Source organism: Trypanosoma theileri (genome assembly GCF_002087225.1).
Source record: "Trypanosoma theileri isolate Edinburgh chromosome Unknown TM35_Tth_43_V1, whole genome shotgun sequence".
NCBI classification, from domain to species: Eukaryota; Euglenozoa; class Kinetoplastea; order Trypanosomatida; family Trypanosomatidae; genus Trypanosoma; species Trypanosoma theileri.
The window spans coordinates 213,284-230,258 of NW_021639885.1; the positions used below are offsets into that span (position 1 = coordinate 213,284).

Genomic DNA, 16,975 nt, shown 5'->3' on the forward strand with positions numbered 1-16,975 from the left:
ATATATATATATATATAGTGTGTATGTATCCATGCGCATTTCAATCCTATGGATTTATTGCTCTTACTCAGGATGCACTTCTTTCCATGTGTCTACGTTGAAGGGTCAGTTTTTCCATGAGTTCCTTGACTTTCACCACATCACTAGAAACAAAGGGAAGAAGAACACATCTTCTTAAAACTCCTTCAAGACGACGCATTATTTCAATATTGACTTCAATATCTTTCAGACTTGTATCAGTCCGTTTTATTGATTGACCAATTCCGATAAAGGTTTTCTTTTTCAGTCGTTCCAAGAGATCAGATGAAGGAAATATAAAAAAGCCCGAAAGGCTCATACGTTCCAAGTATTCTAGGGCACTCACACATTCAACAGGGCTCATAATTTTCGCATTGACGTAAAGCTGAGCAAAAAAAGATTCACAAAAATGATCCATATTGTTTTCATCAATTTCGACTGTAGAGAAACGAGTTGCTAAGGTTGAAAGAAGAAATAAACAATCTTCTTTTACAAATTCACCTATACGGTAATCCTTCTGAAGAATTTGACATAGTTTCCGAAAGACAGACAAATTCAGACCCTTACATCCTAAAACTCGTAATATAACAGAGTTTGGTACTTCAACAAATTCATTTAAATCAGATGCAAGAAGACGCTTCATTATGCTTGCGCAAATTATGAAAGGCCTATCGTACACTGAAGTGTCTAGTAAGGGGAAAACCAAGAGACACTCACCAACTGAAAGTTGGGGAAGCAGTTCGTTAATACGTCTTAGACAAGCTTTAAATAAACGTGTACTTTCTTCTTTGTACTGGAACAAAAAGGAGTCAGAATTACTAAGAATGTCAAGAAGCCACCAAACTGCTTTAAACTGAATCATTTTACTGTACATAATATGGTACCGAAGACGGGTGAGAAGGGCAGAAATATTTTCCTTATCACGCCAGGGAGCATCGGTTTGAAACGAAGTGGTAATAACCATTTCTAAAAACATCAATGATGATATTGCGTCTAAATCGTGCACTAGACTACTCAAAATGACGACAGGTTTCATTTCCATGAAATTTTTTTTCTGTTGATATCTTACAAACTGCTCATACAATGCCAATACTTCATTCCTAGAAACTGAATTGGGTAAAGAGGGTTTTTCTTTCTCAGATAAAGTTGATACAGAATCAACGACCCCCGTCAAGTTTAGAAATGATGACATCCTACCCAAAAGAGCCTGTTCATTTTTTGTCATACTGGGAGACATTGCATTCAAAGCACCTGAAGCAGCCTTATCTAGTTTTTCTACTAACGTGCCTGATCGCACCAAAACAGCCAAAACACCGAGAGATTGTGAAGGACTAGAGCACTCCCAATACTGATTCTTGATAAGACGTTGATGATGGTGGGATACTAGGTTCCGATCAGCAGTCACCTGATATGCATGTCCACAACGCACAAGCAATGTAGGAACCAACATTTCTATCTCCCTTCAACAAAAAAAAAAAAAACAAAAAAAAAAACACCAACAGAGAAAAGAAGAAAAATCACAGCAGATTTACTAAAAAGATTATACCAAAGGATCTTATTTTTGTTTCTTCTCAATAACAAGAAGAAGAAGAACAACAACAACAACAAAAAAAAAAAACAAAAAAAAAAGACGTCAAGGTTTTTCTAAGAAAAAAACAAGAAAATTAAAACCAAAGAAAAAAAAAGAACACATGGACAGGTTTTCAGGTAGACTACTTCTTTGGCTGACTCTTCGGCACAGGAATGCGCTCCTGAGGCTGGGTCATGAACAGTTGTACGTGGCATGGACTGCACATGTACGGTGTAATACGACCATGAGCACGGAACGTGCGGCGACGCATGCGGGCGGCCTGATCCACCTGCACGTGCTTAATCACCATCTTGTTAGGGTCAAGACCCTTCTCAATGGCGTTCGCCTCTGCGTTCTTCAGCAGCGAGAGCATCGCCACAACCGACTTGCGTGGCCAGCGGCCCTTTGTCTGGCCCCATTCCTTCGCCTGTCCGGTGCGTCCGGTCTTACCATTGTAGCGCTTGAAGGGAATGCAACGGGTCTTGGCAAGAACTTGGCGGTAGAGTTGTTGTGCCTTGCGAAGAGGCATGCCATTGATCACATTGGCAGTCTCAAATGTGTTCTTGTAGTGGCAACGAAGATCACTGACCTTCGCCTTTGCGCTCTTTGACGACACCTGGGGCTTGCGGGAGTAGTGAACCATGGCTAAAAACCCTGCCTTTTGATGTTGAAAAGAAGAAAAAAAAGGGAAAAAAGCAAAAAAAAAATATATTAATAATATATACATACGTACATATATTTTGTTTTATCAGTGAAAGAAAGAAAAAAAAAAAAAACACATGTTTGCACTACAAAAATAAAAGAATAACGATCTTTTTTCTACAAAAAAAAAGGTACGATTTGTATCACCTCTGAAATCTTGAATCATCTTGACGACGCGACGAAAACGCAGCGGCTTTCTCCGCACGTTTCTTAATATTCTTTTCCCGTTCTGCACACAATGAAGAAGCCATCGTAGATAGTGAGACAACTGGCGTTCCATTCTCCTTGCGTACAATGAAAAAATTACTCTGCGATACTGCAAAATGCGCCAAACCACCATATGGTACCAAGGCTTCTTGAATATCCTCGGGTATAGAAGATGCCCACTTGTTTACAGGGAACCAAGATTTACCACTTGGATAAAGCTCAAGGAGTCTTGCCACCAATTGAGGTTCGTTTAACGTATTTCGGGGACCACCTTGGGAAAAAGACTGTGAATGACCGCCTCTCGTAGGACGACCATCACGAGGCCTGCCAAACCGTTGATGTTGTTGTTGTTGTTGTTCACGAGGAGGATACCGTCCATTACCCCCGCTAGATTGTAGCCGTGCCAAACCAACAACGGTAGTAAAGCTATGAAATCGAAGGGATCGCATGATAGGTTCCTTTCCTCTTCTGGGGAATAAGTAATGGGAAAATAGTGATAAGACAAGAGAAATAATTATTTTTTTAAACAATTCAAATAAAAAAAAAAAACGATCAAAATGAAATCACCATACATGTACAAAGTCAAACACTAGAGAAATACAAAAATCCAAAGGAATAATCTAAGTCTTACTTTCTCCTTCATAAAGAGGAGAAAAACAGAAAAAGAAAATAATGTTTTACATTATCATAACAAACCCCGTATTACCTGTATTTAACAAAAACACATCCCGATATTTTCCACCGATGGTTGTTATCTAATAAAAAAACATAACTGACGAAATGGAAGTGCTGAGAAGCCTCTTTAACTTGCCTCCCTCTTGGGACAGTGAGAGTTGAGTTGAGTTAGGTTGGGTGGACATCCCAAAACTAACATTTGGTAGACTGCAAGAATGAAAGAAAAATAATAATTTTACTAAACGTTAAATCCCCGCACACCATTTGTTAGATAATAACGTAGGTCTCGACCACTCTTTTCGCAAGCTATCAAAAATAATAATAATAATAATAATAATAATAAGGACAGCCTATCCATTTATTCCATCAGATATGTTTCAATGTCAAAGAAGTGACACAATACGAGTTCCATGAACCTCTGTAACACCAAGACGATCGACAATTGCCTTGGCATTCACACTCGTAACACCGCCACCCGGCATAATAGAAATTCTTCCTCCTGCATATGCAACCAACTCCGCCAATCTATCCAGATTATCTTCAATCTTGGAACTTGAAGGACCGCCATGAGTAAGAATACGATGAAACTTATACTTACACAAGATATCAATAACCTCAAACTGTTTCTCTCTGGGAACTTCATCAAATGCCATGTGAAACGTCAGTGACATCCCTTCCGCTGAAGACAACAACAAAGATATTCTCTCATCCACATTTCCAGAGGCATCTAAAGCGCCTAAAACAACACCATCTGCTTTTAAACTTTTAGCGAGATCCACACTTTCTTTCATTTTCTGAAACTCTGCGTCGTTATAACAGAAGTTCCCCTCTCTACAACGTATAATTACCATCACTGGAATTCCTCTAGAATGACAATAATCAACAGTTTTTTTTATTGTTTCAGTAGATGGTGTAACGCCACCAACCTCCAAGCGGGCACAGAGTTCTATTCGCTTAGCACCAGCATTTATGGCTTCTGGCACCCGATTATAACCCTCAGCACAAAATTCTTTTAGTACCATGAATCCACTAGTTTTAATAAAATAATTAATATGTAAACCTGTATGTATTTCTCAAGTAGAAAGAGAGAGTTGGGATAACTAAAATAACAACAATGGATAAATAATTAACTAAAGGGAACAAGGTAAAAGTGGGAAGAAAAGAAAGTAGTACAAAAAATAAATAAATAAAATCATTCTTTCCATCTCCACTATTATGGCGCATAATACTATTTACGGAACATCTTTTTATAACCATTAAGGACAAAAATGCCGTAAAACTTTTACTTATCCTTTGAATACCAACCTTTTTGTCCTTCAACATAAAGGTCTTTAAAAGCATCATCTTTCTTTTTTTCAGGGGTTTCTTGATTTACTGAAGAATTGTTTCCTCCCCACTCAAAATTGGTTGTCATAGTTACTTGAGGTGGCAGTTGGGGTTGCACCGATGGAATACCTTCATATGAGACTGGAGCCCCCGTTGACCACCCATCATCAAGTGTCCCGTATACTGGAGCTTGGTTATTCACAGGAGCTGGCATCATTTGGTTAATACCTTGATTTGTATTCATGAATAATTGTTGTGGGTCATTAAACAAAGCATTTGTTGGTGCACAAGGAACTGTCTCGCTCGGAATTGGCACAGAAGGACCTACAAAAAGATCATCCATTGAGAATGTAGGACATTTATTTTCAACAGCTGTAAGGGGTAATGAAGTTTGTTCCACACCAGAAGCAACTTCAGTAGTTTTAGGAGACAATGGAGAAGGAGGACGTTTAGCCACTTCTTTTGATGGAACTTCTTCTTTTTCTTCACCTCTTGTTATTCCCAAACTTTCCAAAGTTTCAGTTACATCTTCACAAGCAATATTACTCATTCGAACATCATCTTCCAGTTGTTCTAGCAAAGAAGCAGGAAGAGGTTTTAATCGTGGCGGTGGTTGAGCAAATACCTTGGAAGAATCAAGTATTGAATTATAAAAGAATCGTAGTCTCTCAGCAATTATATTGTATTCTTTGTAAAGTTGCAGCCAATATTTCTTTTTCTCAAGTGGAAAGTCACTGAATCCATCAAGTATGAATATTATTCTGTCTGATAAGAGCTGGTACAATATTTTACCATCATCCACGAGCTTCTGGTATGCTTCCAATGTACAAAAATTATCCACTATAGTTTCCCTATAATCAATTTCAAGAAGAGAAGCAAGCTGTGTTAATAATACCTGAAAAATGGGTGCAAGAGAATCAACATCTAGAGAGCGAAGATACGAGCTGAATTCCACACTTTCTATACGATTTGTATTACCAATTGATTGCTGCGAAGATGCACGCTCTTCAAGGTAACGAAAATATTGACGGATAAATGCACTTTGAATAGATCCTTCAACGTTTTCAGATAGATCTTTTGTATTTCGTGCGCAAAATAAACTACGGTTTCGTTGTATAGAATCGATCAACTCATTAGAACCATCCGTCATTAGACGATGCAGCGTTACCAGCGCCTTAAGCACTACAATCCAATTATGCGTGTGCAGTCGTTTTTCCAGCTCTGATACTATATAGTCGCAAATACTCTTCCCGTCACGAGAATTACTTTTATAGTGTCCATATGTTGCTGCCAATAGTCTTTGCATATGCTTCTCTTTGGGAGCTTTCAGCATATGACTTGTTGTTTTCATTATAGCCCGATCCAACTCGTCACCTGTAACAATGCTTAATCCAATAATTGCTTTTTCTTTGAGGTAGCCTCCACCCCTTTTTAGCTCATTGGTATCTCTTTCATTCATTGCATCGACCGAATCCAGAAAAAAACTTTAAAAAACAGAGTAAAGAGAGTTCAACTTGCTTTTCTCTAATAGAAAGAAGAGAAGAAAAAGAAAGCAATCTATTTTTTTTTTTCCCCTACGTCATTCTATTCACTGAGAAATGTATTAAAGTCGATCATTGCAGTGCATCCAAGACGGAGCTAAAAAATTAATTTAGCCTGCATCCCGTGCAGTGCAATGGGGAAGGCTTTGGGTGGCCTCTCAAACATCTATGCTTTACAAAGAACCGTACAATTACAGAAAAAAAAAAAAAAAATACCATGTATTATGTTTTTCTTTTTTTTTCTTTTACCAGACACACACACAGAGAGAGAGAGAGAGAATGCTGGATCATTCCTTATGCAAGAACTCATGAAAAATGTGTTTGCGACAATACATTTGTGAAGAAAAAAGAAGCTGTGTCCACAAGTACGCCAAAAATGTACAAGAGTAAATAAAAAAAGTACCTTTGTCTTTGCTTTTCTGAGAGAGTATGTGCCACATTTCACATATTAAAAGAAAACGAGTAATAAAGTATGCTTTCAGTGGCATATCTCATATAAATAGAGAATAATTCAAAGCATCACTTGTACGGGACATCAAACAGTGGTAACCCCAGAAAAAAAAAGGGAGGGAAATCGATACCGTTAGTCGTGAAAAAGGTTTTTTTGGGAAAGAACCAGCCTACACAAAGAGAAGCATACGATGCCAAAGTTGAATTTGTGCCTGTCGCAATTCAGTTCTTGCTGTTCTACTGAATATATATACATATATATATAAAGAGTGTCTCTGAGAGAGAGAGAGAGAGAGAAAGAAGAGGGGGGAAAAAAGCTGTATTAACTTCCTCTTTCTTATACTCTTGCTTTCACAACCACTCAAGACCCAAGTATGGCAATTTGAACGTTCAACATCCACCTCGATATTGCATCATTTCTCTTGCGTTCTTCTTCTTATAACTAAGAAAAAAAAAAAAAAACATGGGAAAAGAAAATCAAAGGAATAACACAACTAGATTTTCAAAGAAATATATATATATATAGAGAGAGAGATAGATAGTTAGACACGACGATAGTGTATATGCAAATTCAAAATAAACAGACACAAGTAATCATAAAGGTTTAGACAAAAACATGGTCTTCGTATTGGTAGGATCACGCTGAATCACCTTTTTAAACATATGAAACGTTCTTGAAGACGTGGGTGATGACCTCCGTTCACGTGATTCAGCAAAGTGAAGCTCAGCCTGAAGCAACTCAATAGTTCGTTTGGCACTGAGTAACTCCACTTTCAGTGAATTCACAAGTTCCTCCGAACTCTGTAATTGCTTTCGAATAGTAGCATTTTCCTCCACCAGGATATTTCGTCGTCGTTTACTTTCAAGAAGCACTTTTTTCATACCATCTACTTTTGTAGTTTCAATCTCAAGCGCATTCTTTAATTTTAAATTGGTCTCACTAATATCTCTTTGCTCCTTTTCGTGCTCTAGCTGTACTGCAGTTAGAGTTCTTGCAGAAACTTCCTCAGATGACCTAATAGTTTCTCGTAATCTACATTCTAGTTCCGATATTTTGGCTGCACTACCAATGGAAGTATTTAGTGAATCTTCTTTGGCCTTTAAAAGTTCACTATTAAGTACTTCTTTCTGACCTTCTAAAACAGAAACTAATGACTTTAAATTCGCTATCTCAGTATCTTTTCTACGTAATTCCTCTTCACGAGAACGTAACTGAAACTGAAAATCTTGCTTTACAGATTCAACAAGAGCAAATTGATCACATTCAACAGAACTTTTTTTTGAAATTTCCAATTCAACTGGTTGCTGTGGAGACAGCGTTTTGGCATGTAAATCCCCAGAAACCCGTAGAACCTCTTCCATTGTTTCTAAAAGCTGTTTTGACAATAATCCAACCTTTTCAAGAGAGTGCCTTGAAGAGTCCCATGTATTTCGAATTGCATGCACAGAAAAAGCCAGAGACTCTTCATATGAGTCGCAAACTTCAGGATACATAACTAGTTCATTCTTTTTTTGGTCTCGCTCAAACTTTTTCATTATGGCTAATCTTTGCCTCTCCAAACTTGGAGGTTTATAAGGAACCCCCGGATTTGTCACAAGTGCAAGGGAATCAATACTATTGTTCAAGGAGATTTCTAATTGATCCTCAATTCCCCTCAGCGAAACATCAACATCGGAAAGCCATTGTCGATACAGAGGAAATAAGGAAAGAACTTCCCGCAAACGACTAACTTGTGAGCCGTCACCAATTCCACTATCAGACAACTGCTGAGTTTTTTCACGAAGTGAGGATAATTCATGCTGATACCGATCCACCTGCTCCTGAAGAATTAAGACCTCAGATGATGCGGCAGAGTACTTTCCTTGTATAGCTTCCAACTCAGAAGCCAAAGCATCCTCTGATTTTACCACACGGTTAAGCCTTTCAATATCACGCTCATACTCTCTATTCTGATATTCTAATCTATGAATTGACTCGTCTTTCTGTTGAAGTTCTTCAATTAATTTAGTCAGTCTCCCATCTACTTGTCCTTTTACACCATGAATAAGATCTGAAAGACGTTTACGCTCCGCAAGAGACTCTGCAAGTTCCTCCTCGATAGAAGCCAAGTTAGTTTTAAGTCGGGCGTTCTCCGACTCCAGTAAACGTTTTTGATCTAGAAATACACGCCTTGATTCTTCTAATTCCTCACCCAATCGCGTAATTTCTAATGTTCGCTCCTCAGCAAGAGAACGAAGGCGCTCATTTTCATCTTTTACAATGGCCAAAATTTCTTTCGTCACAGACAAATCCTGACGAACATGGGCTATTTCGCGATGAGGAGTAAATTCAATTTTCCCACCAACAGCAGTGGAAGACATTCTATATTAAAAATGGTTTAAAATAAGAAAAAAAAAAACAACAGTAAAAAAAAAAAAGACAAAAAAAGAAATAAAATCAAGAGTGAGAGAAAGAAAAAGAGGAAGAGAGGAAGAGGGAAAAAAGAGGAATACAGAGAGACAGTGAAATAGTAAGAATAAGAGAAAAGGGAGGGAAGGAGGAAAGAGGTAGAGAACATTTAAAAATCCTATTTGTCTCGGTTTCATTTGATTCTTTCTATCGTCACGTAACAAAACAGAAGAAACCATACAATAACAATCTGACTTAAATGATTGTCTAAATATGTATATTCTGAACCCCTGTGGAAGGGAGATACAAAATTCTATCAGTACCATAGCCTTCAATGGAGAAGACAGAAATATCACCACCAATTGTCTGTGCAGCACAATACGCATAAGGCATTCGTATAGGACTGTGAATCCAAGTACTAGATAATTTTGGCTCTTTTTCTTCTGTTTTATAAAAAGACCAGTACCTCAAAACATGCTCTGCTTTCCCAAGTGGCATACCACCCGCAGTATCAGAAACTCGGACACAAAACCGCTCATTACCTTCTTGCTGAGCGAGAGTAATTACAACAGGAGTACATGCCACCCCAAACGTTTCTTGTCGAAGAAGGTTTGCCTGAATGGCATCATCAATCATAGCAGACAAAATATCATACAAAATATAAGGAATACCAACAAAAGTAAGAGATTCATCACCTGCAATACGAAGTTCAATATCCGCTTCATCATATATATCCCTTGCAGAACGAATTGCACATTTAAGTAATTGGGTTAATGAGCACTCCCGACATATTTGACCAGCAAATTTTTCAGGATCATGATCAAAAAATAAAGGTACAGTAAGTTTTTCGGAATCCTTTGGTTCCACGTCCAAAATACGTGTTGATAAATACATATAATTACCCACAAGAAACCGTAATCGAACACGTCCCATACAAAAACCATGAAAAAACTCTTGTAATTCCTCAAAAGTATCGGCAAGCGATTTATCTGAGAAACTTCGTTCAGTCCACCTTTCACGCTCACCAAGTTCATACATTGCGTCCGTCAAAAGTGCACTTACATTATAGTGCCTTAAAAATACACGACGAATAAGGGTATCGAAATTTAATGCACTTTGCCTATCAACAGGAGGACTTGTACTTTTAACATCATGAAAACTCCACTCATACCAGCGACGTAATTCCTGAATAGAGGGCATTTGAGATAATCCAACAGGGGCATGGGTAAGAGCACGAGCTCGCTGAGCCACACGAACAAGATATTCTCGATGTACAAGTTTGGCATGAGCACAAAGATCTTCAAAAGTCCGTATATGAACCATATTTCCCAACGGCAAACTCTGCATTATCTGAAGTGCATAAAATTGATTCAGTTCCACAAACTCCCCCGCTGTCAATGGATTTTCCAAGACAACATCAATTTGTGGTTTAGCCTTCCGACGTTCTTTCGCTAGAGCTTCGGCAGCCGCAGCAACATCTGGTGATGACGTTTCCACAGCCTGTCGAAATGCCTTTAGCTCAATAATTTCCTTCTCAAAAGAGTCCAGACGATGAATAAGGTCTCGAAGACTTGGAGTCAAGCAGCGCAAACTACTACGAAGCATTATAATAAACTCAGCTATGTCGATAAAAACGAAACCAACCTAGGAAAACATAAAATATAAGAAAAAAAAAAAAGCGAAAAAGAAAAAAAAAAAGAAACGTGGCCAAAAGAGAAAAAGAAAAAAAATAACAAGAACAATAACAAACAGATGAAAGAAATCCCAAATCAGTTAAACCCACTTCAACAACAAAAAAAAACAGTCTAGGAGATTTAACAAGGAGAGCGTTTCACATAAAAAAAAAAAAAAAACTCTCAAAATATGTATGTATACATACATCCACAGATTTATGTCAAGATATCTCAAAACAAAGTGTTGGGTAAAAAGTATCAAATACAGAAAACAATAAAAAAAAGTGGTTTAAGAGAATTCACCTTTGTTAACTCCTTTTCCTTTCCCTACTCTGAATTAGAGACAACCCAAGAGAGCCCAACACAAAAAAAAAACACGACAGACAGGTTGAGAAATCATCCGTTTCTTAAACGAATATACATTTGGATTGGATCAGGCCATCATAAGCCTTCAGAGATAAAAAAAAAAAAAAAAACGACAACAAAGGAAGAAACGGTTTTGTTCTGTTTATTCTGGACATTCCGGTTCTAGTAACATTTGTGTTGGATATCATTAAAAACAAAGAAAAGAACTTCAAAAAAAATAAAAAAAAACCCAAAAACAGCAACAAACCATCCACGCACCGGAAAAAAAAAAAAGGGAATGGGTTCGGGACGCCCCCTCCCGCCCGCCGCGAGAAAATTATCTTTCCGCCGGGGTAATTTTCCCCGCTTCGTTTGCCGTCCCCGGGGCGAACGCCGAAACCCGCCGGAAACCCCGTTTCCACCGAGCGGTCCAAGTGGCAAAGACGAAAAAAAGAAAAAAACCCGGAACCCCGCCGCGTGAAAAAACGGTTTCCTGGCGTTTCCGGGGCCCGGGCGGGGGCGTCTGCGTTGTTTCTAGGTTTGGCGGTCCCTCGGGGTTTTTTTTTTTTTTTTTCTGAGCGGCGTTGGCGCGGGGCCCCTGCCACCCATCAATGGTAACAAAAAGTAAAAAGGGGGAAAAAACAGAATAACTGAATAACTGTTGGAATACATTTTGATAGAATGGAATGAAACAAATCTCTCTCTCTTTGGGGGATACATTGCAACGCTATTTCTCTGCGCAGAGGTGTTCTACGCCTTCTATTGATAACTACAACAGAAGTGGATATTAATGTCTCTGTTGTGGTGAAAGGAAAAACATTCCTACTGAAAGGGTATTAATAGGAGGCGTACACAACGCCATATGCATAGGATTACTGCTATTCTACCGGAGGGAAAGAGAAAAACAATAACTACAGGGAGTGAATCACTGAGCACTGTGTTGTACATGTTACTTTCTCTTGGAAATGTGAGTAGTGCTCTTATAGGTAGTGTTCTGTGTATGTGTTGTGGTTATGGTAATTAGTACAGGAGTGTTTTTGTAGCTGATGGAATATTTCATGTAATCCCCTCCTCTATTATTTTATGGCTCTTCTGATGTGTATGAGTTTCTGTTATTATTATGCCCTTCTACTCCTGACATGGATGGGCAAAAGAAAAAATAAATTATCATCAAGTGGAGTTGATGGGTTAGTCAAGCATGAGTTGCACAGTCTTTTTCCAATGCAAAGGACAGATCTGAACACATGGTATCATTCACTCTTTCCATGGATTCTTTCTATCTTTTTCACTTGTTTAAAGGCAGTACAGCACTCATTATTTTGACTATTTATTATTCTCTGCATTTCTTACAATTACCATAAAACACCAAGTCTCCTCACAGTGCATTGATGTTGATACTGTTGGTATGTATGTGTATCACAAGAGGGTATATTGATATCTTTTCTCATTCTACTTTTGGCTTAACTATCATTCTTCTTTTTCTAAGAGTATTACTGTTGATGTGTATACATGTGTTTAATTATCTGTTAGATCCTATAAAATATCTCTTCATGCTTATCTTTCATTCTCTCCCTTTTCTTCTTTTTTCTCTTTACTGTGTGTACCTTAGCAAAGCAACACACACACACACACACACTCACACCACTCACGCTATTAAGAAATGGAGAAACACTCCATGCGTCACCTGCTGTGGGCTGCACTGTTCCTGTTGTACTGCAGCTGCGGGTGTTTGGCTGCTGTTGTACAGCAGTTACCACAAAAAGGAGAAAGTGCTCTACAGGCATACACCGTCTCTGTTCCTGCTAGTGATGATAAGAATGGCGAGGATTGGAAGCCCATTCGCATTGGCGTGTATACAAGACTTGTAGAGGAAATCATAAGCTATTGCGAACGAACAAAACATTTAGATGATGAAGACGAAGAAGAAGAATTTGGAGTGTTTAACGATTTCTGCGAGAGAGATGATCATAAAAAAATGACAACGCAAATAAAGGATACTCTTTTTAAGGATATCTTGCCTAAAGCCATCAAATTGCACACGGATCGCCTTAAAGTGAAACGGGAAGAAAAAAGTCTAAATCCCAGAATCGCAGGTCTTGATTCTCTTCCAGAAAAGTGCAGGCTCATTAAGGACCCATTGGGGCAACAGATGCAGTATAGTGTTGATGTCGATTTTATGATTTACGTGGCTCTTTCAGCTAAACCGGAAAATGTTGAGATTTGCACCAGGGATGAAGAAAACCGACCAACGTCTGCTGTCATCAGCTTTATCCCAGATGAGATAAAAGCAACACGACAGTATATTCGCTTAACTGCACATGAGATTGCGCATGGTCTTGGATTTGACTATGAAGTTATGGAGACACAGGGAATGATAGAACCCCGCAAAAATGGTCTCTCATCTACAGGAGGTAAACACGGTGGAGAAGAATTCTATATGAATTCCTCTGAAACTCTNCTGCACTGTTCCTGTTGTACTGCAGCTGCGGGTGTTTGGCTGCTGTTGTACAGCAGTTACCACAAAAAGGAGAAAGTGCTCTACAGGCATACACCGTCTCTGTTCCTGCTAGTGATGATAAGAATGGCGAGGATTGGAAGCCCATTCGCATTTCTGTGAATACAAAAATTGTGGAAGATGTGGTGAAGCTCTGCGAAAGAATAAAAAAGCTGGAACATTTAGAAGACGAAGAGCTTGAAGAAGAATTTGAAGAGATTCTGCTTTCATGCATTAATGATGATAATAATAAGATGATAATGGCAGAAAAGAAAGAAATTCTTTTGAACAAAGTCTTGCCTAAAGCCATCAAACTGCATGCAGATCGTCTTAAAGTGAAACGTCTGGGGGAAAACAAAAAGTCAGCAAGCGAAAAAACGAATGTAGATGACTGCCATATCTTTGGTGATCTTTTGGATAATCTACATGAGATCCCTGATGTCGACTTTATGATTTTTGTCAGTCTCTCAGTCGATAACAGAGACTTTGCAATTTGCAGTAAAGATAACCAAGGGAGACCAACGTCTGCTGTCATCAAATTCGACGTGAAAGAGATAAAAGCAACACGACAGTTTATTCGCTTGACTGCACATGAGATTGCACATGGCCTTGGATTTGAATATAAGTTTATGGACAGGCTGGGAATGATAAAAACTAAATACAGCTATCAACAACCTACAGGAGGATTGGGCGCTGGAAAACAGCTCTATATGGTGGAATTGAAAAACGCTGTTGACAAACTGAAAGAACACTTAAACTGTGATAGTGGTGAAATAGAGGGTTTGTACTTGGAAAATGAAGCAGAAAGCCCGACACCCTCCCACTGGGAGAGGCGTATTGCGAAGGATGAGTTGATGAGTACGTACAGTAATAGTATGGGCGTTACTGGTATGTACTACACTAATCTGACACTTGCAGCATTTCATTCCATGCCCTTCTACAGCGCAAATTTCAGCATGGCAGAACCGATGAGTTGGGGGAAACAATATATATGTGACTTGTTCAAAGGTATAAAGGATCTACAACTAACTAACTACCCCGATATGTTCTGCAAGGACGATACGAAGGTGACCCTACAGTGCACCTCTGACCGTTTTGCACTTGGTATTTGCTCAACGAAGGACAACCGTAATAAGTTAAGTGGGAGATACCAATATTTTAAGGACGAAGACACAACGAAGGATGCGAATGACTTGATGGATGGTGTTCCATTCATCAGACCCTTGAACGGCACTGCCTGTGAGGGTGGTGAGGAGGAACTGATGCCTGGCAGCATTGTGAGCAGTATGTCACGTTGTCTGAATTTGGAAACACCGATATTGAAGGACAATAAAGATGATGTGAAAGTTCAAGCCGTTTGTGCGAACGTGAAATGTGATAATGATAACAAGAAGGTGAGTGTACAGCTCAAAGGTCATGATAACAAGGAGCTGAACTGGTATAAGTGCGAAAACGATGGCGAATCAATCCCATTGGAGGATTCTTTGTTCAATAAAGGAAGTGTTAAATGTCCCAATTTCAAAGAAGTCTGTACAGGGTTGCCGAAAACTGAACCCACCAAAATTAAGTTTTACAATGGCACAAAAATTACTGAGAGCTACGTTGATGTGAAAGATGATGATGAAAATGAAGAACCAGCACAGGCTCAGAACACCGTCCGCACGGCTGGAGCTTCAGCTGTTGCCAATCAGGGAAGTAGCGCACCCGATGCACGACCCTCTGCACAACCCGAGGGACAACAACATCCAAACCCCCAGCAAGAAGTTCAGGAAGTCGAGAAAGAGATTAAATCCCAAACGCTTTCGTTGAAACACCCGGAAAGTGAAAATGCTGAGCACACCGGTTCGTCTTCTGTGACTCCCGGGAGCAACACTGGAAGTGGTGGTAATAACAATGATAACGGCAGCAATGAAGATCAGAATATGGGGCAAGCACGTGAAAGTGCATCTACTCGTGTTGATGTTCCATCCGGCCAGAGTTTAAGTTCTCCTCCTGCTGCTGCTGGTTCCGCCACTATTGATCCTGCAAACACCGTTACACGTGAAATCTCGCAACAGCCTGCAGATCAACCAGCTCAAAACAATGATAAACAAAATGAAAACGAAACACCAGCCGAAGCTCAAGACCACCAGCAAGTACCAAACCAAACAGAAAACAAAGTTCAATCACCAACCGAAGCAAAAGCACAAACGGATGATTCCACCGACGTCCAAAATAATACTCACGGAGAAGAGTCTACACAAAGAAATCGCCATGATACTGCTACTACTTTTTCATCGGCAGCTAATTCCAATGGCAATGAAAGCACAATACAGTCCCCACACAAAGCAAATAACGGTGTTTTGAATGGGACAAACTTAACTGAGGACCAAATAAAAGAAGAAACACTAAAACATACAAATGTAACGGGTATGTTGGGTCCTGACAGCAGCATCATGGTGTCCTACATGGCCCCTCTTGCACTTCTTGTGTGTGTTGTTGGTTTTATGATGGTTCCATGAGAGATCCATTCATATTCAGAATAATAAACACTTTTGCTTAATACGGTCCTTTGAATTAAATCCCATAAACTGCAATACATTGACCGTTCTTTTTTTTTCAGCGTTCTTCGCTGCATTGGAAAATTTCTTTTAATTGTTAATGATTTATTGCTGTGATTTTATATTCATTTTCTGAAAATGAATTATTATCAAATATACATTTTGCAGAATCCCACTGTTTGTTGTCATATACAATGGAGTGCAAATATATGGTGAGAGAACGATGACAGTGTCGGATGAAGAATCAACATGAACTTGGGCTCCTTTTTATTATTGGGCTTTTTTTTGTGCTGATGGGCTCCTTTTTGGGGATTTTTTTTTGTTAGTGGGCTTTTTTTTTATTGAATGAAAAATGTTCTGAGGAAGAAGGTTTATGTGTTTATGTTTTTCTGTAGTTACTTCAGTGCTGATGATGTTTTTGCTGTATTGTTTATTGTATGTGTTGCTTCTTTTCCCTTTTTTTGTTTTTCTTTATTTTCCCCAGGTCTCTCAAGGATTCTATGCGATAGACACACTGAGAATGACATTATGGCGAACATTACCACTGTTTACATCCTTTAGCTGTTATGATTGGATTTGACTACAGTAGGTGCTTCTGCTCTTGTTAATGCGTGTAGTCCTTGATATTGCATTTATTGTGGTGTTCTTGCTGTTGTTGTTTCTTAGAGTATTACTTTTGATGTATACATGTTATTCATAACACTGGAGAATGCACTCGCCACACCACACGCCATGGTCCGTCCGCGCCAGATGTGACACTGTCCCGAGAATGCCGCCTAGAGTCATGGACGGCATCCTTCTCCCCGGACAGCGACCATTACATCATCCTCTTCGACGTAGCAGTAGGAGATGATGACGAACCACTGCGGTTCCCTCGCCCTCGTGCACCCATTTATGCATGGAAGAAGGCGAAATGGTCTCGCTTTCGTCAACTGACGAACGCACAGTGCAGTAAACGCCTTAAAGAGAAACAGAGCGTTCACAAGAGAGAACGACTGCTGACCTCCGCCATCCGTATCGCAACAGCTGCGGCGGTTCCACGCGG

At 39.3% G+C, this 16,975-nt stretch overlaps 9 protein-coding genes across 9 annotated transcripts; 2 read left to right on the top strand and 7 right to left on the bottom strand.

Annotated features, from left to right (window-relative positions):
• Nucleotides 1-67: 67 nt before the first annotated feature.
• Nucleotides 68-1,468, bottom strand: TM35_000431900 (uncharacterized protein; the record flags this gene model as incomplete). Its single annotated transcript, XM_029030089.1, has 1 exon — nucleotides 68-1,468. The coding sequence occupies one exon, from the start codon at nucleotides 1,466-1,468 to the stop codon at nucleotides 68-70; it is 1,401 nt and encodes a 466-aa protein (XP_028878688.1).
• A 262-nt stretch (nucleotides 1,469-1,730) lies between these two features.
• Nucleotides 1,731-2,231, bottom strand: TM35_000431910 (60S ribosomal protein L17; the record flags this gene model as incomplete). The annotated part of the gene is made up of 1 exon (XM_029030090.1): nucleotides 1,731-2,231. The coding sequence occupies one exon, from the start codon at nucleotides 2,229-2,231 to the stop codon at nucleotides 1,731-1,733; it is 501 nt and encodes a 166-aa protein (XP_028878689.1).
• A 202-nt stretch (nucleotides 2,232-2,433) lies between these two features.
• TM35_000431920 (uncharacterized protein) lies at nucleotides 2,434-2,946 on the bottom strand (the record flags this gene model as incomplete). The annotated part of the gene is made up of 1 exon (XM_029030091.1): nucleotides 2,434-2,946. The coding sequence occupies one exon, from the start codon at nucleotides 2,944-2,946 to the stop codon at nucleotides 2,434-2,436; it is 513 nt and encodes a 170-aa protein (XP_028878690.1).
• Nucleotides 2,947-3,555: 609 nt separating this feature from the next.
• On the bottom strand, nucleotides 3,556-4,194 carry TM35_000431930 (copper homeostasis protein; the record flags this gene model as incomplete). Its single annotated transcript, XM_029030092.1, has 1 exon — nucleotides 3,556-4,194. The coding sequence occupies one exon, from the start codon at nucleotides 4,192-4,194 to the stop codon at nucleotides 3,556-3,558; it is 639 nt and encodes a 212-aa protein (XP_028878691.1).
• Nucleotides 4,195-4,454: 260 nt separating this feature from the next.
• Nucleotides 4,455-5,957, bottom strand: TM35_000431940 (putative clathrin coat assembly protein; the record flags this gene model as incomplete). The annotated part of the gene is made up of 1 exon (XM_029030093.1): nucleotides 4,455-5,957. One exon carries the CDS (start codon nucleotides 5,955-5,957, stop codon nucleotides 4,455-4,457), a length of 1,503 nt encoding a protein of 500 aa, XP_028878692.1.
• A 1,126-nt stretch (nucleotides 5,958-7,083) lies between these two features.
• On the bottom strand, nucleotides 7,084-8,850 carry TM35_000431950 (uncharacterized protein; the record flags this gene model as incomplete). The annotated part of the gene is made up of 1 exon (XM_029030094.1): nucleotides 7,084-8,850. One exon carries the CDS (start codon nucleotides 8,848-8,850, stop codon nucleotides 7,084-7,086), a length of 1,767 nt encoding a protein of 588 aa, XP_028878693.1.
• A 295-nt stretch (nucleotides 8,851-9,145) lies between these two features.
• On the bottom strand, nucleotides 9,146-10,483 carry TM35_000431960 (pyruvate dehydrogenase (lipoamide) kinase; the record flags this gene model as incomplete). Its single annotated transcript, XM_029030095.1, has 1 exon — nucleotides 9,146-10,483. The coding sequence occupies one exon, from the start codon at nucleotides 10,481-10,483 to the stop codon at nucleotides 9,146-9,148; it is 1,338 nt and encodes a 445-aa protein (XP_028878694.1).
• A 2,073-nt stretch (nucleotides 10,484-12,556) lies between these two features.
• TM35_000431970 (surface protease GP63) lies at nucleotides 12,557-13,513 on the top strand (the record flags this gene model as incomplete). The annotated part of the gene is made up of 1 exon (XM_029030096.1): nucleotides 12,557-13,513. One exon carries the CDS (start codon nucleotides 12,557-12,559, stop codon nucleotides 13,511-13,513), a length of 957 nt encoding a protein of 318 aa, XP_028878695.1.
• Nucleotides 13,514-13,650: 137 nt separating this feature from the next.
• TM35_000431980 (surface protease GP63) lies at nucleotides 13,651-15,891 on the top strand (the record flags this gene model as incomplete). Its single annotated transcript, XM_029030097.1, has 1 exon — nucleotides 13,651-15,891. The coding sequence occupies one exon, from the start codon at nucleotides 13,651-13,653 to the stop codon at nucleotides 15,889-15,891; it is 2,241 nt and encodes a 746-aa protein (XP_028878696.1).
• Between the last annotated feature and the right edge of the window lie 1,084 nt (nucleotides 15,892-16,975).